The sequence below is a fragment of the Aedes aegypti genome, chromosome 2 (assembly GCF_002204515.2).
Source record: "Aedes aegypti strain LVP_AGWG chromosome 2, AaegL5.0 Primary Assembly, whole genome shotgun sequence".
Taxonomy (NCBI): domain Eukaryota; kingdom Metazoa; phylum Arthropoda; class Insecta; order Diptera; family Culicidae; genus Aedes; species Aedes aegypti.
Window position 1 is genome coordinate 422935035 of NC_035108.1, and position 26233 is coordinate 422961267.

The 26233-nt window shown below is 40.1% G+C and overlaps 1 protein-coding gene across 3 annotated transcripts; it reads left to right on the forward strand.

Annotated features, from left to right (window-relative positions):
- LOC5575748 lies at positions 1–25214 on the forward strand. 3 transcript variants are annotated; one of them, XM_021847508.1, is made up of 11 exons: positions 1–611; positions 11039–11177; positions 11252–11496; positions 11557–11711; positions 11774–11944; positions 12006–12445; positions 12500–12621; positions 12690–12793; positions 14321–16974; positions 22514–23684; positions 23742–25214. In XM_021847508.1, exons 1-10 carry the CDS (start codon positions 459–461, stop codon positions 23656–23658), a joined length of 5328 nt encoding a protein of 1775 aa, XP_021703200.1. In that variant the 5' UTR covers positions 1–458; the 3' UTR covers positions 23659–23684; positions 23742–25214. The 3 variants fall into 3 exon arrangements, with proteins under 3 accessions (XP_021703200.1, XP_021703199.1, XP_021703201.1); XM_021847507.1 differs by having other exon boundaries at positions 22514–25214; XM_021847509.1 differs by having other exon boundaries at positions 11255–11496; positions 22514–25214.
- The last annotated feature ends 1019 nt before the right edge of the window (positions 25215–26233 follow it).

Below are 26233 nucleotides of genomic sequence, written 5' to 3' on the forward strand. Positions count from 1 at the left end.
TGGCAAGAAGAAGGCGTTTTCGGGCAGCGAGAGCACAGTAGTCAACTAGAGCCGCCATTATGGCTTTCCGTAACCACGCTCTAGAAGCCAGAACAGAAAATTGTTTTTTCCCATTTGTGACTGAGTGCGAGCGCGCCGTGACCACCGGAATGAACTAAAAAACGTTCCGGGTCGTGTTGCCGGGTCCCGGTGGACCTCCTAGCGGACCTTGGAAGTAGAAATTTTCGCGTGTTTTTTTTTCTTCCGTTCGGTTTTCTCGGTTTTGGGTCCCAGTTTTTGCACGGCATCCTTCTGGGTGAGGGGAAGTGGAGTGGTGCTGTGGGGAGGGTGAGAAAGAAAGGAAAGAAAGAGACAGGTGACAGTCAACAAAAAGGTTTCGGTAACTGATCGAAACAAGAGGAAACGAGAGAGGAAGAGATAGAGAGCAAGAAGAGCAAAGGCGTAGAAGCAAAAAAAAAATGTCGAAGCTTTCGTTTCGGGCTAGGGCCCTGGATCCCTCGAAACCGATGCCCATTTATCTGGCCGAGGAACTTCCGGATTTGCCGGAATATTCGGCCATCAACCGGGCCGTGCCGCAGATGCCCAGCGGAATGGAAAAGGAGGAGGAATCGGTAAGCAAATCGTCCCCCATTATTGCTTTCGATTAGGGCAGCGACGGAGAAAAACGAGGTTTCGCCGCCATCTTGCCAAAAGCTGACAAATCCCGGATGGCGGCAGATCGCCCGGATGGGTTGTAAATTTCGGATTTTCCGGGGAATCCGCCGTTGAAAACCTCCGGCGGAAGAAGGTCCATCGGGTGGATTTTTATCGCGGTTGAAATGGGAACGATAACCACCTCAAAATGTGCATTGTTTACATCTAGCTCGATTGGCGCGCTAAAAATGCACGGCTTTTGGGAGTGTTTTTTAATTTGCTGTTTGACAGCTAATCGCATGCATCTTTCGTTCTCTGCCCGGGGGGAGGTGTGTTTTTATTTACCAATATTGGAAAGGCTGCATCGGGAATCGGGATATTGGTGCTCTATCTAATGGGTGTAGTGTTGCTTTGTATGCTGATTTTTTGTGTTTGTTTTGCTCAGATAAGCTTGATTATACTGTTTTGGACTGATTAATTTGGCTGTTATCGCTTGGGTAAACTTGCGACAAAATGCTGATCAAGTGCGTGAGCAATCGATGAGCATAGCGAGACGTATCGAAGCGATTATTTTTTCATTTGTTGAGACGCAAAGCAATAAAAAAGTTATTTTACTTTATATTGATGTTGATTATTAATTAAGTTATATGTATTAGCTTTATACGAAAGTTTTTTTTACGCAAATCGTTCAACGTATATTGTTTTGACGCAAAATTAGAGGTTAGAGGTTCCATAGACGCGATTATTTCACGATTCTTCAGGAATTACTTCTTAATAGTTTAATTAAGAAAAAACATCGAGAACTATTCCTCTGATTTTTTCAGATATGTCTTCTGGAACATATTCAGGGACTCCTCCAGACATTCCTCTATACTAATTCTCGCAGAAATTCGTTCTACTCTTGGACTAATAAAGTACGACGTTGTGATCATAAAGAAACCACAACAATAATCAAATTCCACACGAATAAGAAACAACGTATAGAACTGTTTATTTTTAGGGGTTATTACAAGTCGAACTTGATTATCCGGAGTATCGATTTTTTTTTACTTCGGATAATCGAATCATTAAAAGAAAAACTATGTTCTGCAATAAAAGAACTTAAATATTATCTTTTTTTCGTTGTTTTATTTAAATGATGCAGTGGGGTGGCCAGAAATTATTTCTAGGAACATTAGGTGTCTTGAGAAGAAAACATGTTTTGACCAGGATTCTGCACAAAAAAAAAACCTTTTTAAAACACCCCTTTTTCCCAGCTAAATCCAAAACTTAATCATTCATATTGTATATTGCAATACTAAATTGTCTCAAATGTATACATAAAAACTTAAAAACAAGAATATCAAAAAACATACTCCCGATAATCGAGTCTGAAATTCCGGATAATCGAATCCCGGATAATCTATTCTTCGGATAAGCAAGTCCGACCTGTATTAGAAATTGGCTGAAAAATTCAACATGCTATATATTTTATTTTCAAAAAACATCAATAAAAAGTACAGGTCGGACTCGATTATCCGGGATTCGATTATCCGCAATTTTAGACTCGATTATCCGGAATTTGTTTTTTGATGTTTTTGTTTTTCAATTTTTATTCATAAATCTGAGATAATTTGGTATTGCAATATACAATATGAATGGTTTTGCAGTTTTGAACGTATTTAAGTAAAGGGGGGGTTTGAAAAAGTGTTTTTTTGTGAATGCCGGTCATTTTTTCTTGTAAAGACCCCTACTGTTCCTAGAAATAATTTCTGACTACACCACCGCATCATATAAATAAAACAACAAAAAGAGATAAGGTTCCGCGGGGCAAGTGAGTAAATGGGGTAAGTGAAAAAAATTCATATATTTTACTGAATATGTGAATTAACGTTTTAAACTCATGCGTAAACCTTCGAGGTCATTGAGAACTTTACGATAGGTAAGAGATTTCTGAGATTTTTCAGCCATTATTGCATAATAGAGTGACAAATTGTTAACCTGTCAATTGTTCCCTCCCCTTGGTTATGCGACCTTGCCGCGATGGGAGGGCATAATCCATTAGCCCATATGATGGAAACCAAAGGCGTAACCTGTAGTGGTGGTATCACATTTTGGCACTTTTTGCTTAAAGCCGCGTCATCATTCATATGGCATAGACGCAATAATATCTCGGATGTGATCCAACGGACATTCTGCGTCATTGATAGAATTGATGCCCATTTCAAATAATTAATCTATTCGAAATGGACATTAATACTATTGGTGACGTTCAGTTTGCCTTTTGCTAACCAGAATGATCCGTAGCCACTCTTACTATTAGCTAGTTAGATACATCGTTATCATATACGACGTAGGGAATACATAGGAACTCTTAGGAAAATGACTAGTAGATTCACCGAGTAGAAATGAGTGGCGACAATCTTATTTTAATATGGTTTTTACATTGCCATAATAAGAAATACCTCTTCTGTAACAGCGGTATAAATAATCTAATTCCAGCTTCATTTTCGCAAAATTTACAAGTAGAAAGTAGGCGTTGTGAAGCATTGCATTTGCCACCGAAAAGTGAATCATGTAGGAGACTGTAATAGAAGCCTAAGGTAACTTTACTTCAATATTCACTATAAAAATGACTATGGAAAGTAAGACGCTGAGATCGATCATTAGGGTACACTTGCTAGTTTCGAAAAATTGTTGAACAGACAAGGAAAGCGACTTTTTTCTTTAAGGATATATGAACGTAATAACCAATAAACACTTTTAACAACAAAAAAATAAAATTAACTAGAACTACTACTAAACAGCCTAATTTTGTTAAAACTTGAAAACTTGACGAGAATTGACATTTAAGACTCTAATCTTACGTAAAAGACAGGAGTAATCAGAATAGCACTTGAATGACAAATTATTCAAAACCATTTCGACTAGACAGTATTAGTAATGACACTACTACACAACTATTTCAAACAAATTCTGATGGAGCTGCTGATTTTCACAATGCTTCCTTTTCTCAGAAGCAAGGGAATATGGGCACTTTTCAAAAACTACCACGTCACAATACTAATAAAAAAACAGTGTTCATGTGGGCGCCATTGCCTAGTCCGTCTGAGTATTGGTCCTGGTAGAGGGGAAACTTGGCAAAAGCCAGACCGAGGGTTCAGCCTTGACAAGTTAAGCTGTCAGGCAGCTCCAACTGAATACCACAAAAAAAAAAAAAAAAAAAAAAAAAAAAAAAAAAAAAAAAAAAAAAAAAAAAAAAAAATTGTTAACCTGTCAATTGTTACTCCGTAACAAGTTGGCGGCGTACAGTCTTATTTTAATATTTTCAGTAGAAAAAAGTTGCGGAAAATAATTTCCTGTACCACTTCTTAGTTGTCCGCTGTGACAGTTTCAAACTGCAATAAAAAAAGTTTTAGAATTAATTCGACGTAGACCTAAAAATAAGTGAATTTGAACACCGTCAATTTTCTTATCAGGTGGGGCAAGTGAAAAGTTTATCATTAGAGGTTGAATTTCTGTTTTCTCTTTAAGTAGCCATAAGTGAACATGGTTCGCAATTATCATAGAAAAACATAACGTGGTGATAATTCAAGAAACACTATACTCAAGCGTTAAATTGATTGCTCCCGAAGAGTTATCCGAAGTCATATCCGACTTTCTCAAAAACAAATAACGAGCGGTGGAAATTCTACAGAGCAAAAATGCAATTGCTGTCCTATAATGTAAGAACTAACATTGGAAATGTTGCAGTTATAATGTTGTCGAATCATTTCAACTAACATAACTGATCAGAAGAAAATTGAAGTGTAAAGAATAACATTTTCTTTGTTTACATGTTACTTGTGTTATTGTTCATTGGAAAGCTTTAACAAGTGTTAAAGCTAATAGAAATCGTGAATATAACTGTTTGTTTTTGAATTTATTGTTCAGAGACGTTTTTCAAAAACTTTTTCTGTAATTTTTTCTTCAATTTTTCATAAAAATCAATTTCAGCATGCTGCTTATATATGGTGGGAGTCAAGTTAAAAAATATACACAACCTCATTTGTTTCAATTTAACCTTCGGGCTGTCGCGCTGTTGTACTTTGTACAACAGTTGTGATTTATATGCTATCATTTTGTAACAAAGATATCTATCGACACCAAACCAAAATGTATTCCTCAAGAATCTTCTTAAGAACAATACTCGACAGTTTTTATTTACAGTGTGACCCATTATATTGCGGTAAAATCAACAAATGTACATGAAAGTCGCATAATAATGAATGCACTATGTACGGTTCGAGTAAACCACAGTTTTAAATCGGTATATCTCAAAATCCAGATAATATAGAAACTTGGGGTCTTTAGTAAAGTTGATCTGGAGATGCAGCGCTATCTGATGGTACCTCATTTAATTAGGAATTTGACCGCTAGGTGGCACTAGTGGGCATGGAAGTTTCACTTTTGTTTTGCAAATATTTCAGGATCCTGATCATTTAGAAGGATGGCGTCTTCGGCAAAGTTGTTAAGTAAGTTAAGGACTATCATTGTTCGAGCTAGTTGATTCAAAATTTTGCCACTAGGTGGCGCTAGTGTGAATGAAACTTTTGTTTGCAGATATCTCAGGAGCCTGACCACTTAGAAAGATAGTGTCTTCGGCAAAGTAGTTCAGTAGCTCAATAACTATCATTATTTGAGCCAAGAAATAGGATATTTTTCCACCAGGCGGTGCTATTGAGCATTAAATTTTGTTTTGCGGATACTGCAGGATCTTGAGTTTTTAGACAGTCACCTTCAGCAAAGTTGTTTAGAAGCTCAGGAACTATCATTATTTTACAAAATCTCGAACTTTAAGGATTAAACAAAGAAATAAATTGAGTTACTGAGCAACTCTGCCAAAGACGCCATCTTTCTAAGTGATCAGGCTCCTGAGATGTTTGCGAAATAAATGTTTTAAGCTCACTAGCGCCGCCTGGTGGCAAAATTTTGAATCAACTAGCTCTAACAATGATAGTCCATAAGTTACTGAGCAAGTTTGCCGAAGACGCCATCTTTCTAAGTGGTCAGGATCCTGAGATCTGCGAAACAAAAGTTTCATGTTCACTAGCGCCGCCTAGTGGCAAAATCCCGAATTGCTTGGCTAAAATAATGATGGCCCTTGAGCTACTGAACAACTTTGCCGAAGACGTCATCTTTCTAAGTGGTCAGAATCCTGGGATATTCGCAAAACCAAGGATGTTGTACAAAGTACAACGCGCGACTACTCGCGTTACAAAAATTCGAGCGACGACCGAAAGGTTAAAGTCTCTAGAATTGAAAGAATCACAACTATGCGAATTCCATTACCCACTTGCCCCACGGTACCTTAATATTTAAGTTCTGTTATCGAAGATTTTATTTTTTTTCTTAGTGATTCGATTATCCGGACTGAAAATATAATCGATACTCCGGATAATCGAGTCCGACCTGTATCCTGAAAAAAGTTATTCAAGCAACAATTTTCATGATATAATAAACAATTCGCACCGATTTTTTAGTGGAAGATATTTTAAATTTAAAGGATCTGAAATGAATAGAATTTTTAGGTTTGAAGTTCGTTCTAACGAAAGTACTAATATCAGCATTAGATATGATATTGCGCATTTCTTTCACCGCTGGACTATCCCAGAAGTTTTTACAAGTGCGGGAACGATAATAAAAGTGCGCGAAGATGAGTGATGATAACCTAGTGCAGCCCAACTGCATAGTACAGTAGTTTAACCAGAATCTTTAGGTCAGAAGATAAAATCTAAATTTTGTAATAAAAAGGTTGCCATTGCTTTGAAATTTACCCAACATCTAATCAAAACTACTAACAACAGCGATCAATTATCAAAATTCATCGCTCCCTGGAAAATATAATCCCAAGCTGATTAATGAGAAATTGTTGGAAGTTTTTCTGGAATAATCTCTGGAGAAATGTTCAAACAGTTTCTGGGAGTGGAATCTATATGAAAATTCTTGGAAAAAAATATATAAGAAGGAATTCTGGTAGGGCTTCATGAAAAAAAAAAACTCTAAATGAGATATTTTACTAAGGACTGTTCGGTTTAGGAACAAAATGTCGAATCCCAAAACATCGAAAGGGACAAACGGTGAATTTTCAACATTGTTTGCCAAACTTCTTTTGGTCACATTATGATCGATTGAATATGCTACGAATAACGTTTGGCACACAATGAATTGTTTATTCTTTCGAAAGAGAATCATTCTTCCAATAAATTTCTTTTCCTTATTTTTTTCCTTCAACGCTTTGGGATTCAAAGTTTTGTCACTCAAAAAATGGGGCCTGAAACCAAGTATGATTATGTGGATCTATAAAACCATTGTTCGTCCTAGAATAACTTATGCTTCTCTTATCTGGTGGCCTAAAACAAAAGAGGCTACGGCAAGGGCAAAGTTAAACAAAATCCAACGTATTGCCTGTATAGCAATTACTGGTGCAGCACGCAGTACACCCACCTCTGCCTTAGACGCGATGCTTAATCTGCCCCGGCTGGATCAATTCATAAAGCTGGACGCTGAGAAAAGTGCGTTGAGGCTGAAACGAACAAAAACCCTACTATCAGGTGATCTTACGGGTCACCTCAGTATATTAAATGAATTTTCTATAAATCCAATTGTAGAAAAGTGTAGTGACAGGATGGAAATGGTAGTCAACTATGACATACCCTATCAGGTGATCATGTCTTCTCGTCAAGAATGGGAAGAAGGTGGACCCAACATCCCTCCAGGGTCTATTAAATTCTACACAGATGGTTCCAAAATGAATAATCTGGCAGGTTCTGGAGTCTACGGACCCCGAACAAAAACCTCAATTCACTTAGGACAGTGGTCTACAGTATTTCAGGCAGAAATATATGCTATCTTAGAATGTGCGTTACTATGCCTGAAGAGGAAATACAGACACGCAAGTATATGTATTCTCTCCGACAGCCAAGCTGCTCTTCAGGCGCTTAACACTTACACGTGTAACTCAAAACTAGTGTGGGAATGCATTCTAGCTTTGAAAACACTAGCTCTCTGCAATCGAGTTAACCTATATTGGATCCCAGGCAGGGATTGAATCCTGAGAAAATTGAGAGAATCTCTTACGTATCGCTCTCTGTAACTATCATAACATGCTGCACATTATGAGAGACTGTTTATCGTATACTGCTACAACTTTGATCAGATTGGGGGGATAGTAGTGCATGATAAAACCCCTCTAAACATGCTCCAAGCATGGGGGACACTATTGCTATTGGAAGTTCGTGGATTGTTTATTGTGCCAGTAAAGAAAAACACCTGTCCCCAACGGTAAACAAGCGAGAAAAATGGATTTTATCATCGCTCTCTCTTTGGGGCTCTCGCTCGCTGCTTCCATTTATCAGACTTGTTACACCTTGCGATACAATGACGATCGTGGACCGCAACAGATGGGATGTTTTTCTTTGCTTGCTTTGATCGTGCTTCATACTCAAATGAGAGCGAATCCTGCAATGCCTGATCCCAGGGCATGCGGGTCTAGAGGGAAACGAAATTGCTGATGAGCTGGCCAGAAACGGATCTGCTAATAGGTTCACTGGCCCCGAGCCATTCTTCGGAATATCAGACAGTTTCTTAAAAATGGAACTGAACAACTGGCTGGCTAGCCAGACCTCATCTGTCTCCTAATACGAGTCAGTCAAAAAGGCTTGTAAATATAAACCCAAAGAAAACCCAACAACTATTAGGTCTCAGCAAAAGGGATCTCAGTTTATACACTGGTCTAGTAACAGGACACTGCCCCAGCAGATACCATTTACAAAAGATCGGTGTTGTTCAAAACTCCAACTGTCGCTTCTGTGACGATGAGCGAGAAACATCAGAACACCTCATCTGCTATTGCAGTGCACAAATCCATCGTAGGTCCAGGATATTTGGTAAGCACTTCTTAGAGCCTGCCGATATAAGGATCGCAACCCCCAGCAATGTTATAGGCTTTATTAAGCTAATTGCACCAGACTGGGGGAATTCTCACAATGCAGCTTAGGACCATTATTTCTTAATAATAAGGTGTTCATGAGCTCAGAAGTACATAGATCATTTAGTGACATACATGTCACTGGATGATGTATGTACTATACATACAGTAAAAGGGGATATCACAATAGTTCATGTTAATTGTACGCAGTGATTCAACACCCGACAAAGAAGGAAAAAAAATGATTGGGTATAATCAGGCTTCCGAATTCTCACTCACTCTCACGATAATAGATTTATCCCTCACAGCAATTTTCAGCGATCAGCTGCCTTGCGATTTTATCCGTCCTCAAAACAAAGCGAAAATAGATAATTATTGCACATTTCCGCAGCTGTGGGAAGTTTGTTTTCTCTTTCTCCGATCCATGGAGAATTTTTCCTGCATCCATCGCCACGAGCAGCAGTTGCTTTTATGCACCAAATTAACCACTCCTTTCGTAAAGTTGGTGTGGTAGCATGGTTAGCGTGCACGCATCGCGGTTGTTTTTAGCAATGTTCTAGGTTCGAATCCCGTCGCCGGAACTAGTTTTTGTTTATCCACATAGTGGTAATTCTCGGGAGCAGTTGGTGAGCTAAAATATGATGGAGTGAAAAACAAATTATCCACAGAGTGGAGTGATTTTCGGTTATCCTCCATCGTAGCTCCAGGGAAAATTAGTGTAAGCGATAAAAGACTTCGGGAAAATATAATTTCAAGCTGGCGAGGAGATTACGAACTGAGGGTGGGTTAGGAGCACAATCAGACCCTTGAATGTGCAATGTGGGGTAGTAATTGGGAATGTCATTGACGGTTTGTAATCTTCTACGAGGTTTTCGAAACCCAACGCGACCTTGCCGCGATGGGAGGGCATAATCCATTAGCCCATATGATGGAAACCAAAGGCGTAACGCAATAATATCTCGGATGCGATCCAACGGACATTCTGCGTTATTGATAGAATTGATGCCCATTTCCAATAATTAATCTATTCGACGTGGACATTAATACTATTGGTGACGATCAGTTTGCCTTTTGCTAACCAGAATGATTCGTAGCCACTCTTACTATTAGCTGGACACATTGTTATCATGTACGACGTAGAGAATATTACTCTGAGGAAAATGAATAGTAGATTCACTGAGTAGAAATAAGTGGCGACAATCTTATATTAATATGGTTTTTACATTGCCATAATAAGAAATACCTCTTTTAAAACAACGGTATATATAATCTAATTCTAGCTTCATTTTCGCAAAATTTACAAGTAGAAAGTAGGCGTTGTGAAGCATTGCATTTGCCACCGAAAAGTGAATCTTGTAGGAGACTGTAATAGAAGCCTAAGGTAACTTTACTCTTAAATATTCACTATAAAAATGACTATGGAAAGTAAGATCGCTGAGATCGACAATTGTTGAACAGACAAGGAAAGCGATTTTTTTCTTTAAGGATATATGAACGTAATTACCAACAAATACTTTTAACAACAAAAAATGAAATTAACTAGAACTATTACTAAACAGCCTAATTTTGTTAAGACTTGACGACAATTGACATTTAATACTCTAATCTAACGTAAAAGACAGGAGTAATCAGAATAGCACATAAATGACAAATTATTCCAAACCATTTTGACTAGATAGTATTAGTAATGACACTACTACACTACTATTTCAAACAAATTCTGATGGAGCTGCTGATTTTCACAATGCTTCCTTTTCTCAGAAGCAAGGGAATATGAGTATTTTACAAAAATTAAAAAATTCAAATTATTGGAATTATTGGATTTGATTTTTATTTTTTCAGCAGCGTAGTGGTATTCATTACAGTGATACCTCCATGAGTCGATGTTCCATGACTCGATATCGACTCATGGAACCATACTAAAATCAAAATTTCATGGTTACTTTGATGGTGCCTAGAAGCAGCTTTCCAAAAGATTGCTGTTCCATGACTCGATATTTCCATGAGTCGATGGTCCCTTCAATATCGACTCATGGAGGTTTCACTGTATTTCAAAATTGTGACATGATATAGCAACAATTATTAACGACGCGTACAAATTTCAATAACGGCCTACTTCCTCGGGGTCATTCGGCATTACGTCATTTTTTATAATACCCATTTGGTTTAAATGAAGTTTCACCATAGTTCTTTGGCATAATGCCAAATAACCCTCGGTTATTCAACTAATGATGTCAAATTACTTTATTCCAAATAACTGAGCTTACGCTAAATCCCCCACATGAATGTATTCCTAATAAGAAACCTAGATATTCAAAGAAACCTAGATATGAGGGATATAAAATTACCCTTGTGCACTATCCTTTAAATTGCAGCCCTGCAAAGAATTGATAAAACATTCATATGTCTTTAGGGCCACCATCACTAATCCCATTTTTTCTCCTTTCCTTCCACCAGGAACATCATCTGCAGCGAGCGATATGCACCGGACTAATCATTCCCACACCGGAGGTGTTCGAGGCCACCGATTCGGAGTTTTACGAAAAGTATTACCCGACGGACTACAAAATGCCCAAGCAGATGATCCACATGCAGCGTAAGTTTCACAATCAGTTTTAGTCGGTTTGAAACACGTTATCTAATTAGGTATCGCTTCTTTGAACGTTTTAGCAGCGCTCAACCTGGAACAGGACGTGCCGGATTACGACATGGACAGCGCGGACGAGCAGTGGGTCAACACACAGGGCAAGCGGCTGGATCTGGACCCGCTCAAGTTCGAAACGATGATGGATCGACTGGAGAAAAGCTCCGGCCAGACGGTGGTCACGCTGAACGAAGCCAAAGCCCTGCTCAAACAGGACGACGAATTGAGTATAGCGGTGTACGATTACTGGCTCAACAAACGGCTCAAAACGGTAAGGAGAATGATTTCACGGCGTATATTCTATTTCGGTCTAATAACAATCCAATTCTAGCAACATCCTCTAATCCTATCGGTGAAGACGGAAACCAGGGGTAACACTACGCCAAACAATCCGTATCTGGCATTCCGAAGGCGAACTGAGAAGATGCAAACCAGGAAGAATCGAAAGAATGACGAATCTTCCTACGAGAAGATGTTGAAGCTGAGGTTTGTCCGGAGTTGAAAACGCTTCTGAGCGAGATAGAACACTAAACGTTTGTCCATTCTAGGCGAGACCTGAGCAGGGCGGTTACTCTTTTGGAGATGATCAAGCGGCGAGAGAAGATCAAGCGCGAACAGTTGCATCTCGGTATCGAGATCTATGAAAAGCGCTACCAGACGCAGGACTTCAATGGGCAGCTTCTGTCGGAGTTTACGGCTAATGCAACCAAGGCGTCAAGGTTTGTCGAAAGTTGATTGGAAAGTTTTCGAAAAGTACTTAATTGAGATTATCTTTTTCAGACCGGCGTTTGCTCCGATCTATTCGAACCAATACTCGTCGCATCACTCGGCGATGAGCGGTTCGGCAGGAGCAGGAACCAGTGGATCAGGAGCGTACCATGGGCCATCGTCTTCATCTTCCCATTATCATCACGTCGGAGGAACCAGTTCCAGCAAGCGTGACAGCGAAAGTCTGAGCAGTAGTCGAAAGGAGAAACGACAGTACAAGAAACGGAAGCACAAAATTCAGAAGGAACGATCATCGGCGAGCAGTTCGACGGTGACCGGGAGCTCCGCTGTCGGGCTGGGTTCGTCCGCTGTTGGAACAGGTGGCGTTGGTGGTTACCATCACTATCAGTACCATCCGGCAGGAACCGGCGTGAGTGGACTGAGTGGTATTGCAGCGTCCAGTGGTGTAAGCGGCCGAGGAGATGCCGCCGTTGGGACCGGATTGGGCAGTGGTAAGATGATAGTTGTTAGCTGTTGTATTGGGTTTTGATGTGTAGCTATTTTAGGAACCGTCGATCCGGCGTTATCCTCCGACGAGGAGGAGCTTGCAAATCTACAAGGAGCGACCGCTCCGGAGGAGGAGTACGCATACGCATTTCGGCGGAGTAAACTTAGTCAATATCATAGGGTAAGAAGAGGGTTCTTCTGCTGGATGTGCATCGAACTGTATGTGAATGATTATACGTTCTATTTTAGCCCATTACGAAAGGCTTCGGCGATTGGCCGTGGGTTTCGAAGGAGGAAAACGGAAAAGCGGATCTACGCTATCGGTTTGCCCTCACATCTCTGCGACATCCCAGGTACGAACCAATTGCCAGAGTAAGCTCGACACTGAGAAGCACCTGTTTTTCCATGGGAGACAGATTCCATTTGCCTTATCTGTCGACTATTATTGAAACAGGAAGAGTAGTATCGCTACAATCAATTAATTGCCCTCATCGGAAGCCTAACCTGTGGACAATAACCAAGTTGTCGTACAATTTCTTATCAACGGTGTTTAAGCAGGGTGGCCAAAAATTCGGGAATATCGGGGAATCTGGGAAAAGAACAATATATATTCGAGCTGTTTAGTGGAATACCCATGAGTAGATGAGAAGCCGAATTTAGTACTTATACCATATAAATCCACTAGAGCATGTATCCTTTGACAGATACGCGTATTTCGAGAGTACCACGTTGAAGCCCAAGCAGAAAGTTCGTTTTATCGTGTAGTAGTCGGGTCTTTTTCGATACGTTTTCCATGCGTCGGTGTGAAAGCTTTTTTCGGTTCATTCTGCACGTGTTATGCTGGGTGGGGTTGAAGCACAAGCAAAAAGTTCGTCGTCGCCAAAGCTTTTTTTCGTTTTTTTTTTGCACCCATTCTGAGTGCTTCTCGATGGGTTTTCGCATAGTCGGAGTGATTTGTACAATGAGCATGCTAATTAAAGTCGATTACGGTTATTTAATCAAGTATGGACGTTAAATTTGGTGAGCTCGTTTCATGCTTCTATTTTGAGTGTACAATATATTATGAAACGTATTTTTATCATGACAACGGTAGGAATTTCACTTATATGAATTGATTTGACACAATATGAACAGTTCGTCACAGTGTCACAGTGTCGACATAAACTCTTGTACATGTTTTACATTACGGTAGTAACCCCATACCTTTGGATTTACCTTATTTTTATCGACTTACCGTGGTGTTCACGTTGTCTTTGAAGTACTGATAGGTGATTTTTTGAACTAAGGTTACATGAATCGCATCACTTACCAAGGTGAATCCTGATCATGCAGCTATGATCCCTCCTTACTAACAAAACTCCTTCCCACGACAACCATTGAGATGCAAAGGTGGTCTCGGTCTCTAGTAACAATGGATGTCACACTAACATTCCTTCCCTTCCCCGATGACCGTAAGGACGTGGCCGGCGCTGTTATTGACCTTATAATGTTTGGAGTTCTCGAAAGTGTACATTGAAGATGGAAAGCTAGTCACAAGCTACACCTGTTGGTTCCTTGTGCAATTTCGATTCTTCTGGTCAGTCACGGAGTAGCAACTACGAATTGTACGGTCATCAATGCTTATGCTTTGGCAGTTACGCGTATTTCGACCTCAACTGTAAGGCCGTCTTCAGTGTCGTGTACTAGACTCGACTTAAGTCTCGGTCTCGGTTTTTCATTTATTTATAGGTATTCCACTAATATTGTCGAGTCGAAAATTTATCATAAAAAATGTGTCTCTGTAGCCACCCTGTTTTAGTGATTTTATATATACCTAATTGAACTGATGATTGATTTTACATAAATCTGATCTGCTCAAATGGTTGTCTCCTCATTCACAGACCCCGCTGCATTGGTTTCGCCCGGAGAAGGATTGGTCGCGGAGGCCGGGTAATAATTGATCGCGTCTCAACCGATTTGGACGATCTGTGGTCCCGGTTGGACTACAAGATCATCGAATCGGAAACGACCCCAGCGGCAGCCGTTGCAATGGAACCCGAAGAGGAAAGCATCGTCATCCCGGTGCCATCGAGTGCCGGTGCTTCTGCTCTAACGGCCCCAACGGCCACGGCAACGTCTAACCCAACAACGGCATCAGCTACGACTGCCATCAGTCAGATGGAACGGAAATGGAACGAACTGGAATCGGCCCTTGCCGTGAAAAGTGGTGTGAAACGAACAAGACAACTAGTGATCAAAGAAGAAACGGACATGGATGATTTGTTCATGGCCAATTTCGGGTTGGCCCGACGAATAAAAACCGACGGCCTGGTGAAGATGGAGGAAGAAGATAGTGTCAACAGCCGGCTGATCGGTGAAGAGGTGGAAGTGAAACAGGAAAAGTGTAGTGATGAAAGGACATCGGTTGCAGTAGCGGCAGGTGGAACGTCCTCGTCGACGTTTGTAATTAGTAGTAATAATGGTAGCAGTAGCAGTACTAGCGTTAGTGTGAATAACTCAGAAAATAATGTGATAAAAAGTGAAGCTGGTGGCATTGTGACAGTGAAACAGGAAGTCCTGGAAGATTACGAGCACATGATAGACAATGTAAATAATAGCTATAGGAACCGGATTAGCAACAATAGCAACAGCAACAGCAGCAGCAGCAGTAGTAGCAGTAACGTCAATAGTAGAAACAATTTTAACCAATCGTTTAGCAATAGTATTAACAATAGTTTGCAGAATCGAGCAGTATCCCAGTATCAGCAGCAACTGCTGCAGCGGTCGTTGAGAGCACTCCAGCGAAAAACGACGGCACCTGGGTTGATGTCTTCTGCGTCGCCGGATGCATCCAGCAGTAGTCGATGGAATGATGAGCTTGGCCTGAGCGAATCGACACCCTCTGCAGATAGCAAAGCTATTGCCAGTGTGTATACGGAACTGCTGAATGATATTCAATCTAGTTGGTTACATTTCCGACCTAAAACGCCGGAACCGATGCTACAGATGGAGGACGGGCTACTGGATGATGATCCGTTATTCCAAACAGACGCTAACCGAATAGCTCTGGAGTTACAAGCGCTTGATGCCGAACTGCCTGGAGATATCTTCAATTCAACCGAAAGTGTGTACAGGACTAAAAACTTTGCCCTAGACAGTCTCGTGGAACCGCATCCGTTAGGATTGGAGAGCGCAGCTGTGACAAAAGATGCAACGGATGAATTGGGTATCAAGCTGGAAACCTGTTCCAATTCGGATAACAATCTCAGTGGGGATAGTTTGAATGATCTGAACCTCAGTTTGAGCGAGTCCAATGAGGACGAAAAAATGCTGGACAAGATCTTGCAAGAGTGCCAAATCGATGACATGAAGTCGTTGAACCAGACAAGCAATTTCTGGAATGGAATTCTAGAAGACGGAATACTGAATCAGTTAGAGACGGCAGACGAGACCGGTGCGGGCACCGGTGGCGACGTAAAGGAAGATCCCTTAACGATTAATGAACTCGTCAGTCCATCACCCGTCGAAAGACTTCCAGTCCACAAAATCGGATACTGCTCAGAGTTGGTAGGCTACGACCGACTTGCAAACGTTGAACGATACAAGAGCAAACGGAGAAAGATTCTTAAGCGATGCAATTATCTGGTAGGGAGCAGTTTCTTTGCCGTACGAAATCCACCTTCGGAGGAAATCTTCAAAAAACTGTCCGACGGTGATGGGAATGTTCCTTTGGAAGGTGAAAAAGCGGAAGGCGCCGCCGAAGCTGCACCTACGGCGGATTCAGAAGTCAAAGTGGAAGAGGAATCTGATTCCGTTTCTGCAACCATACCCGCCGATCAGATCAAAATCGAACCTCCCGATGAGTTACTTGCCGCGTGTTCTCCGTCCGCTTCATCCCAGTCAGCACCTCACCTGCAAACTAACACTTCCGTTCCGCCAGTGGGAAGCACTTATCAGCAACATTCTCTCTCTGCTCCGCAAATCAAACTGGAACCCATCAATTATCTGCAAGCTGTTTCTCATAGCACTGCCGTCGCTGCAACAGCGTCTCCAGCTACGGCATCCACATCATTCCTAATCACATCCCCATCGGTGCAAGTGGTCAGCCAAGCCACCACAACCGTGTTGAATCCCTTAGTCGCGTCCTCTCAAACTACGGTCCCAGTAGTCACCGCCCAGCATCAACAGCAGCAACATCCCCAGCACAGTACACTGACCGGTCAGATCACTCTGGCCGGAAATGCCGGCAGCGCCAGCAGTAGCGGCACTTCGACTCCCACCGGAAGCTACATCGTTCAGCATACGACACCGATCGTACTGTCCCAGCAGCAGATGCAACAGATAGCCACCAGCGGTGGAAACATTGTTACCGTCAGTGGAAACCAGATGCTGACGGCAACGAAGCAAGCTCTCCAGCAAGGCCAGCAACAGCAGCACATACAGCTTCAGCATGCGACGCATTCGCACCAAGGCGAAACGTACGTGCTAACGACGGCGACTCCGACCGGACAATCGCCGCTCAAGAAGCAAATCAACGGACCCAACGACAAGACAGGTGGGTGAGATCGTTTGTATATTTTACATTGATTTCTGTAATACATTGAGGTGGGTAATCACGATTACGTTTTCGGTTCTTTTAGCAAGACTAGTAGCAAACAGATGTCTTTTTAATAGTCCCTAAAAAGTCTCTTCTTCAAACAAAATGGTCTAGAACTAAATAACTGTTTTAAAAGTTAATTCTGGGTATAAAATCTACAAGCTCCAGCGAAACCTTCAGAGACTGTTACCCGACTATTGCAGATTCTTTAGAAATTTATCCTCAAATTTATCAAGGAAAAGCTTCGAAAGTTCTTTTAGTGATTTCCCAGGGATAGTATTTTTAGAGAATCCTCCAGCAATCCCTTTAAAGATTTCTCCAGAGTTTATTCCAAATAAGCGTTGAGCACTCCAACGATACTACCTCGAATGTTTTTCACAAGTGAGCTTATTCTACGATGTGAGAGTTTTCGGTCTCGTACAGCGAGGTGACAATACTCGACTCGAGTGATGTGACTCGCCGTGTAAATCACTTCACCCCACTCGTAGAATAGACCCAAGAGAATATTCTTAAAGTTTTCCTAGAGATTATCCCGCAGTATTTCCTCCAAAGATTTTTAAGATTCTCCACTATTTTTGCACCGATTTAGCCATGAGTTACTCTAGGAGATCTTCCAAAAATTCTTACAGTCGTTATGTAATCAACATTCTTAAAAGGTATTTATCACAGTTTTTGAAGAAATTCGGCATTGATCTTGAATATGTTGATCTTTTAGAATATCAGCATTTTCAGAAGGGTACTCACGGATTCCTGACAAGTTTTTTTTGGTGGGATGCTCGACAATTTTCCATTTATTATATTCATGGCAAATTTTCAATAATAGACAAATTTTTGAAATTTTTTTGATATCACTAAAAAGATAATTAGTAGATTCCATTCTTAGATTATCGGATGATTTTTTGAAATTCTTAGTAGATTCGTAGCGATTGGAGAAAAGTTGAGCCAAAAAAATGTCAAATTTCTTAGAATATCTATTGAAATTTTGGGCAGATTCTTTAAGAATTCCGTTTGATGGTTTTTGGAGTTGACGATGATACTGATTCGTGGTGAAGTCTTGTCTGTATTACTAAATTGATTAGTTCCTAATCTATGACAGAGTTCTTATGAGGCTCTAACGAGATTTTGTATAGATTTTTGCAGATTTATAGTGAATTCTTCTAATCATTCAAAACAAATTTCTCTTAACAAGTTTCTTGTCTTTTTCTTCATTAAAAACATTAGAAGATCTTGAATGAATAGCGTAATTTTATGGTATTCTTGGGTAGATTTTTATTGAGTTTTTGGTAACATTCTCGGCAATATCTTAAAAACATTCTTTGGAAGACGCTTTTTTGGATCTATGTAAAAAAAAGGATAGGGCGTCTGTGCCAGAGATAGAGAAAGCAGTAACGGGTTCAGGGATCGCCAAAAATTACGAAAGCCCGTTTTCCATATCTGAATAAGTCATGTGAATGCTCTTCTATTCCATTTCATCTAAAAAATAATCTTAGAATGATAAAACCAGTTTCCTTGAAAAAAAAAACACTACATCGGTATAGGAACATGTTCCAGTAGTAGTGGTGTTTGCTAACTCATGTTCCTAACCACTATTACTGGTGCAAAGGAACAAAAAAGTTAAGGTTTTATTTAATTATTTTATACTATTTACTTACTAAATACCAAGATTTGCCTTATATGTTCATTTTATCTTAACAAGGACCATGTTATAAAATATACACATTAATAAAACATGCTCAAAATACGCTAAAAACTGCATTAAGGGCTGTTTATTAAATTTTATAACCCCCCTCGCCCCTCGTGGTCATTTTTCCATGCAAAAAAAAATTGTATGGACCGTAGTCGTTGGCCAGACACCCCCCTCCTCCCCCATAAATGTCCACGTGGTTTATGGACGACCCCTTATCACTATCACTGAATCAGGCACCCTATAGTTCATAGGAGAAAAATAAAATGTTTTTTGGCGAGATATCATTTCTGTTAAAAAGATCTCTTCTTGGATCCAACAGGAGTTGCATCATATCAAGATTTTTCCAGGGACCAGTCTTGGGTCATGTCTAGCACATAATACCGAAGGCATTCTTATAAGGTAACGTGTTGACTATTGAACATTTTCCTTTTGTGGAAGTATATTGTAAATGTAGAAACAGATAATAAATTTGTTCATATAAATCCAAGATCCCTTTTAGAAATTTCAACAAATAGTTTATATATTTTTGAACAAAAATTTCTCGAAATTCGAACTGTTGAGCTCACTGATTTTTAATTATTTAATCAAAAATTATTTATAATAAGTTAGATCAAGTCCTCCAAGTTTGACCATTTTGTATGAGAAAATATCAAGTCGCAGGATCATTTTGCCAACAGTTTTTAATTTTTTGGGCATCCGGAAAAAATCGGGAATTTGGAAAACTGATTTTGAATGGACATCCTGCAATTTCGACCATTTTCGTAGGAATTTATCATGAAATCATCTACGTCATGGTTTCTACCAATAATTGCTTCAAAAACTCCTTTAATGATTATTTCAGGGCATATATTGAGCTCTTCCAGAAATCCTAAACACATTCGACAATCCCTCAAAGGGAGGATTGTTCCTAAAAAAATGCCATGAATTGCTCCAGCATTTCATCTGAGGATTGCTCCTTCAAATTTATCACGAGCAATTTCTTAAATTAAATCTCCTTTGATCTTCAAAATTTCATTTGAGGTTTCATGCCACATTCATCTACTAATCCAATATATCCGATCGAAAATATGTGAGAATGTTTTTTTTTGATTCCATTCGATGTTTTTGAAAATCCGGCAGGATAGCATCCAGCAGATCCTGGACTGATCTTTTTCAATAATTATCTTAGCAATTGATACACACTTCCTACTTTTTGATGCAATAATGTAACTAATGATAAACAATGCAATAACGATTGATTAATAAGCAAAACTTTATTCACAATTTCGATATTTAAGACAAATTTCAACAACATTCTAGCAAATTTAGTTTAGAGCATTTTTCCCACCCAAAATATTGAAAGAAGTCATAAGCGGGAAGGGATTAGAAGAGTTTTTTTTATAAATTTTCTAAGAAGTTTGATTAGAGATAACTTTCAAAAATGCCTCTCACATTTTTAAAAAAATTACTCTACTTTAATAATTTTCAAAAAAAAATTCTTCGGACGATCCTGAAATAAATATTGATTAAGAATTCCTTGAATTTTTTTTTTGTAAGAATCTGAATGAAATCTTTAAAAATGCCTGAATACAATTTGGATGATAAGCTTAAAAATCAGTGAAGGCATCTCTGGAGAAACTACGGATTGAATTATCAAAGATGTCCTAAACGGAAATCTTGGGAATTTTCTTGAAAAAAAGCTGAAAGAATATTTGGAGGAATTCTTGAAAACAATGTTTGTGAAATCTTCGGGGTAGTTTCTAGGGCTATTTTTAGAAAAATCCCAGGTCAAATTCTTTAAGCTACTATGAACGAACTACTTGGCGAATTCCTAAGGAATCACGAACTAAATGATTTCCTGAATAAATCTTCAGAGCACCACTTAAAGGAAACTATGTGCAATGAGCATAAGCATAGAACAATCGACGTTGCACACATTCAATGAATTGGGCTTGGGATTAGCTTATGATCCTCAATGTGCACAAAACGAGAGCTCAATAACGGTGCCGGACACGTCCTTACGGCTTTCGGGGAAGGGAAGTAATGTTAGACAACCGCTGTAACTATAGACCAAGTATACCTCTGCATCTCCACATTGGCCATGGAAAGAAGTTGCCCCGCGCCCGAAGGAACAAGCGGCGCATTCAAAACTTTGGACAAATACCAAAATTAATATCTAATTGATTTTATGAAAAATAAAAATGAAAATATATTACTTTGTTATAATGTTACAAGGGATTAGCAAACAAAACTCTTGGGAATATCCTTTGAGAAGTGCCAGGTCAAGTTCTGTGAGGAATTCTTATGGAAACTCTTATTTTATGAATCCTGTATGTAAGCTCATAATCAAAACTGCACTGAAATATAGTTTTGAATGTGCCTAAAAGTTTGTAACCCTTAATCAGGCTTCATTTTGCTCATCTTGATCTGCTAGATGGAACAAACTCGTACCTTTTGGGAAAAGAGCTGCAAAGAGACAACGAAGATCAAAATTTTTTTTCTTTTTGAAGCACTAAGGTTGTCGAGCCAAGCTCCTTACATCTGTGGGAATGAAAATAAGCAAACACAAACGTGTAAACTCTTAGTCCCGCAGAGTACGTACGCTCAGTTTGTGTGTGGGTAAAATCGCTCTTTTGTAGTTGATCATTAAAAGGTGAGAAAGAGGCAAAGTCAAGAGCAACCCTTTTTTTTACCATAGAAGTAGTGCTTAGCTTAGCTTAGCTTAGACTGACTACACATATCAATGGTTGCTATTCCGTGATTGACCGAAGTCAGTGAAAATGCACAAAGAATCAACTAGAAGTTCGGCTGGGATTGGCCATAACCTTCTTCAGTGTGCATAATTCAGTGCCTCTATTTATACATGGTCAATAACGGCGCCGGCCACGTCCTTGCAGTCAGGTGGGATTGGGGGAAGGAATGTTAGTGTGTAACCTTTGCTCTTTGGAGACCGTGTTTGCCTCTGCATCTCCACAAAGGTTACTGGGAGGGATGTTTGTTAATGGGAAGGATCGTTGGGTCACAGGATTCACTTTGATAAGCGATTAGACCATGATAAATAATTATTTGTGAGATATAAACATGCTTATATGTAAATATAACATTTTCATTTGATATGAACAATATCTATGTAGAGAAAAATTATGCCGACACTTGAGGTGACGAACCTTTCAAAGTTTGTTGAATAAAGTGAACCTTTCGGAAGTCTACACTTGAAGAGTCGAACCATTCAAAGTTTTTTTTAATTACAAAAATAAAGGTAAAAAGAAGAAGGTGTCTTAAATACACTCACACTAACTGAACACACAACACTCACAGTGACGAACCATTCTTTTTTTTTTTTTTGAAAAATCATATTTACGTCTCACCGTTGTAACGATTAAAGGTGCAGTCATACATATTTTATAGGTTAGAAACAGTATCATGAAACGAGCTCACCAATTGATCCGTCATCCTTGAGCAGCAACAATCCTCTTTCAGCTTCACTCGTTTGCTCGGCTATATAAAAGCACTTAGAGAAAATAGGCGCGCGATCCGTGAGGGAAAATAACTGACGACTGCTCGGGCTTTCTTGACGCACTGCCCAGGAGCAAGCGTCAACGTCGGAAGATCATAAAGAACTAATCGAAAGCGGCACTTTTTCACTTTACTCGATCACCGCGTGACATGTTTGATCCTGCCCTCATCGCCGGCCCCCGCAGGAGCAAGCGTCAAGGTCGAAGGATCAAACACAACTAACTCCTCTTTTTTAACCATAGAAGTAGTGGAACACGAACATCCGCCCTAGTCATACATATTTGTAATTTAATTTTGTCGCCCATCTCGTTTCAGTGAAACAAAATGTCATCAATCCCAAGCTGCATACGCTTATCAATCAGAAACTGGCGGCTTCCGGCCAGAAAGCCAGTGATCTCAGCAAGAAGCAGTTCGAGATGATAACGAAAGCGCTAGTTTCGCAGAAAATGATCGTGAAGTCTGCAACCGCGGCAAATCATGGTTCATCGGCGGCAACTGCTGCGGCAGCTCAAGTGGTGCAGCAACAGCAACTCCAGCAGCAGCAACAGGGAACGAGTGGCACCGGAACGTACAGCACGATACAAAACGCTGCAGGGCTGCCGATCACAATCCTTTCGGCGACGAGTCAGAACCCTCAGCAAGCGACTCAGAACAAGATCATTCTAACGTCGTCTCCTCAGCTGATACAACAAGCAGCCGGTCAGCTAATGGCCGCTGCGGCAGCTGCTTCCCCACACGGAAAAATTTCAATTAATTCCAATTTGCTACAACAGCAGCAAGGCCAGCAACTAACCCAGTTTCAAACGACGGATGGTGGCCAGGGGCAGACGACTTCCGGCACGACTGGAGGACAACAGCAGCAGAATGTGAAGTTCGAAAAAGCGGTCAACATGTTATTCGATGCGGACAAGAATCGAATAGTGTACGCCAACATCAAGAATAGTCGTGGGCAGTTCCTAGCCCAGCTGAATCCGAAGGTTGTGAACATCATCCAACCGATCCAGCAGCAAAAGTTGATCAACAGCGTTGGCGCTATGCAGCAGCAACAGCAGCAGCAAACGGCAGCGAATGTGCAGAGTATACTGGGAGCATCGCCAACCGGTACCACAACATTTGTAAATAGCAAGGGAGGCATTCAACGGATACCATCGGTCAGTATTCGAGCTCAACAGTTGCAACAGCAGCAGCAACAACAACAGCAGGGTCAACAGCAGCTGGATTCCCACGGAACAGCAACGGTTGCGGTCGCCACCAACAATGCGACCAATAGCATAAAATTCATCCAAGTGACACCGGCTGTGGCATCAGCGGCATCTTCGGTGGTCAGCGAAAATCAAGCCGTGTCAAGTAGCGGGTCAGGTGGATTGGTTGTTCCTTCGTCGTCCGGTGCCGTCGTGGGAACAGCCGGAAGTGGCACCAACACCGCTGCACCCACCAGTATCAACATTACCAACAGGTGAGAATCGAAGATTGGCCAGCTCGATAGGTAACTGTTGTTAATTTTAACTCTAACTTATCAATAACTACCTACTACATTCATAAGCATACTTCAGTCAGTGTTGTGTATAGCGCAGAAGGATGAAGGAAACGAGGAATGAGATACTGTTAAATGCGAGAAGAAGGAACCGTTTGAAGAGGAATGAAACAGGAAATGACAAACGCAGGGGTACTGAATCGAGGAGTGGAACTGGGAGTCAAATTTGTTTGTAGGATCTGTTGTTTCTAATAATTTATTTTATGGAAGAACACTAACGAAACTTGATTTGAATCGTATTGGGAAGATGCAACAATGTTTCCATTTTTAGGAGTAGATTTTGTATATTGGATGATCTCAATGGCACCGGCTGATCGATTCGGCAGGTGGCCGAAGTCGAGTGTACGTACTGTTGTAGTAGCTTAGTTGGTCAATACATGCTATCGAATAGTGAGACTAAATCAGCTTATGGTAAGCTAAACTAATTAGTTTTGTTTTATACGGTAGGGATACGTGCGCCTAAGTGGCGCGGTTCGTATAAGGTACACGTGTGTTTGTGGAATAGAACTTTCGATTGAGTTGCTCTGAAATCCATTTTTTTAGCTATTAGTGTTTGTTTAAGATCAATAATGGACAGTGAGAATACAAAGCGTTAAGTTTCTGAAACTAAACTGCACCGCTGCAGCATTGCGTATTGTCTCTGAATTGGCTGTTGAGGAAATCCTTCATGAGAATTAAGGTTTCGTTTTTCGTGGCTCTGTTGATATCGATTGTAATTTTGGGATCTTTTCCAATCTGTCTGCTGACGGAGGCTTGGTGTTGATTTTTGTCCACTCTGTTCGAATCCTATAAATTGAGAAATTCAAGATAATTATAGAGCTGACTGGTTTTACCAATAACCGCTTCAAAGAGTGTGACTATTTGTACATGCTTAATCTCGGTTACGCATTCAATGAGTAAGTCTCTTACGACGTCCGAAAATTCCTTTGCGTGTTTACGCAATTTTGCGTAATGGTAGATCTACACTTCAATGTGTAGATCTACCTTGATACAAAATTTCTTGAAAAACAGGATTTTTTGGACATCGTGAGAGATTTACACATTCAATACACGTAACCGAAGTTGAGCATGTACAAACCAGAGAACCTGAGACTTTTTTACGCTGTTGAACTAAAATTTTACATAAATACGGTACGTATCACCCAGTCTGAATTAAAATTACAGATTTCTCAGGAGTATACTGCCCTTCTATCAGGAGTACACTGCTACTTGTCCCATGTCCTATGTAAACCATATGGACCGCGGGATAAATATGCGTAGAACGGCAGTACATAAATGTGCTAACGAGTCTCCATCAAAACCATCTCTGAGCTCATCGGAATACTAGTGTGCTGTGTATCCAATTTGTATCTAACTTGTAAAACAACTCCTTAAAAATGAAAAGCCTCTACAACTATTTTCACCTCATAACGCAGGTGTCTGGATTGTATACCTGATACGGTCGAAAACCCGCCTCTGATCGCGTTACAATTTCGATCATCGTTGAAAAATTTGTCATCACTCCAATTATTTCGCTGAATTTTAAACAGCGCATGCAACGGAGCACGCGGAATCTGAAGTGATATCTATTGCCTGTGAATCATATACTCGTTGGTTTATCAAAGGCTGGCAATTGATTAAGTGCTGTGCTAAAGAATTTACCGCAAATCTTCCATATAAATGATCCCTACTTAGGATCACATTCATCGGTACACACCAGTAGCGCAACTAGGATTTGGTTCTGGGGGGGGTTTTGATATCTTGAAGGTAATATTTTTTGGGAAAGTAGGAAGCCAGACCCTATTTTTGGTTCACTTCGGCAGTGGGGTTTTTTAAAAGCTCATGTTTGGCCACAATATGCATCGTAATATATTTGAATGGATGACCAACTTCTGACAAAAATGCTTCAGTTAAGTTTTCAGAAAAGGCAAAACAGTATTATAGCCTTACAGCACTGAACAGAATAAATTGCCCACGGGTCGCTTTTGATATTAAAAAATCAAACTTGGACACCTGGGTCTTGGCTTCTAGTGAGCTTTTTGTAATTTGCACTGAAATTCATAAATAAGCTTTCACTCACTTCACATAATTTCACTCAGCATGATATTTCGAACACAAACTTTTTTGTCATCGTATGTTTCGCATCGTGTGAAAAATGTCTTAACTTTCACTTTGATTTTATTTGTATACAAAATTTTTACCAAATAATATAGTTACGAAAACAAGTTTGAATTATTGATCAATTTCGCAAAATAGTGGAATGAACAGTTTTATTTTTGTGTTTTTGTTAAATTTGGAGATTTATTATTACCAAGGATGGAAATCTAGTGATCATGATAAAACAAATGATGCATCGTGGTTGTTCTTTATCATGCGACCATAGCAACAACGATTAACCCTTAGTCGTCAAGCCATCACAACAAACTCCGCTCCGCAAAAAAATAATCGCTCGGCCTGTGAGCTGACGATCAATTGTTCGCAAACCGATTTCATAAGTTATGGAGGATTTTCACGCTTTCACT

Bases quoted from the DNA above. Each gene is read 5' to 3' on its own strand.
- LOC5575748 (XM_021847507.1), top strand. From the start codon at position 459: ATGTCGAAGCTTTCGTTTCGGGCTAGGGCCCTGGATCCCTCGAAACCG. The intron at 11,178-11,251 runs GTAAGTTTCACA...TGAACGTTTTAG, and splicing joins GCAGATGATCCACATGCAGC to CAGCGCTCAACCTGGAACAG. The intron at 16,975-22,513 runs GTGGGTGAGATC...ATCTCGTTTCAG, and splicing joins CGGACCCAACGACAAGACAG to TGAAACAAAATGTCATCAAT.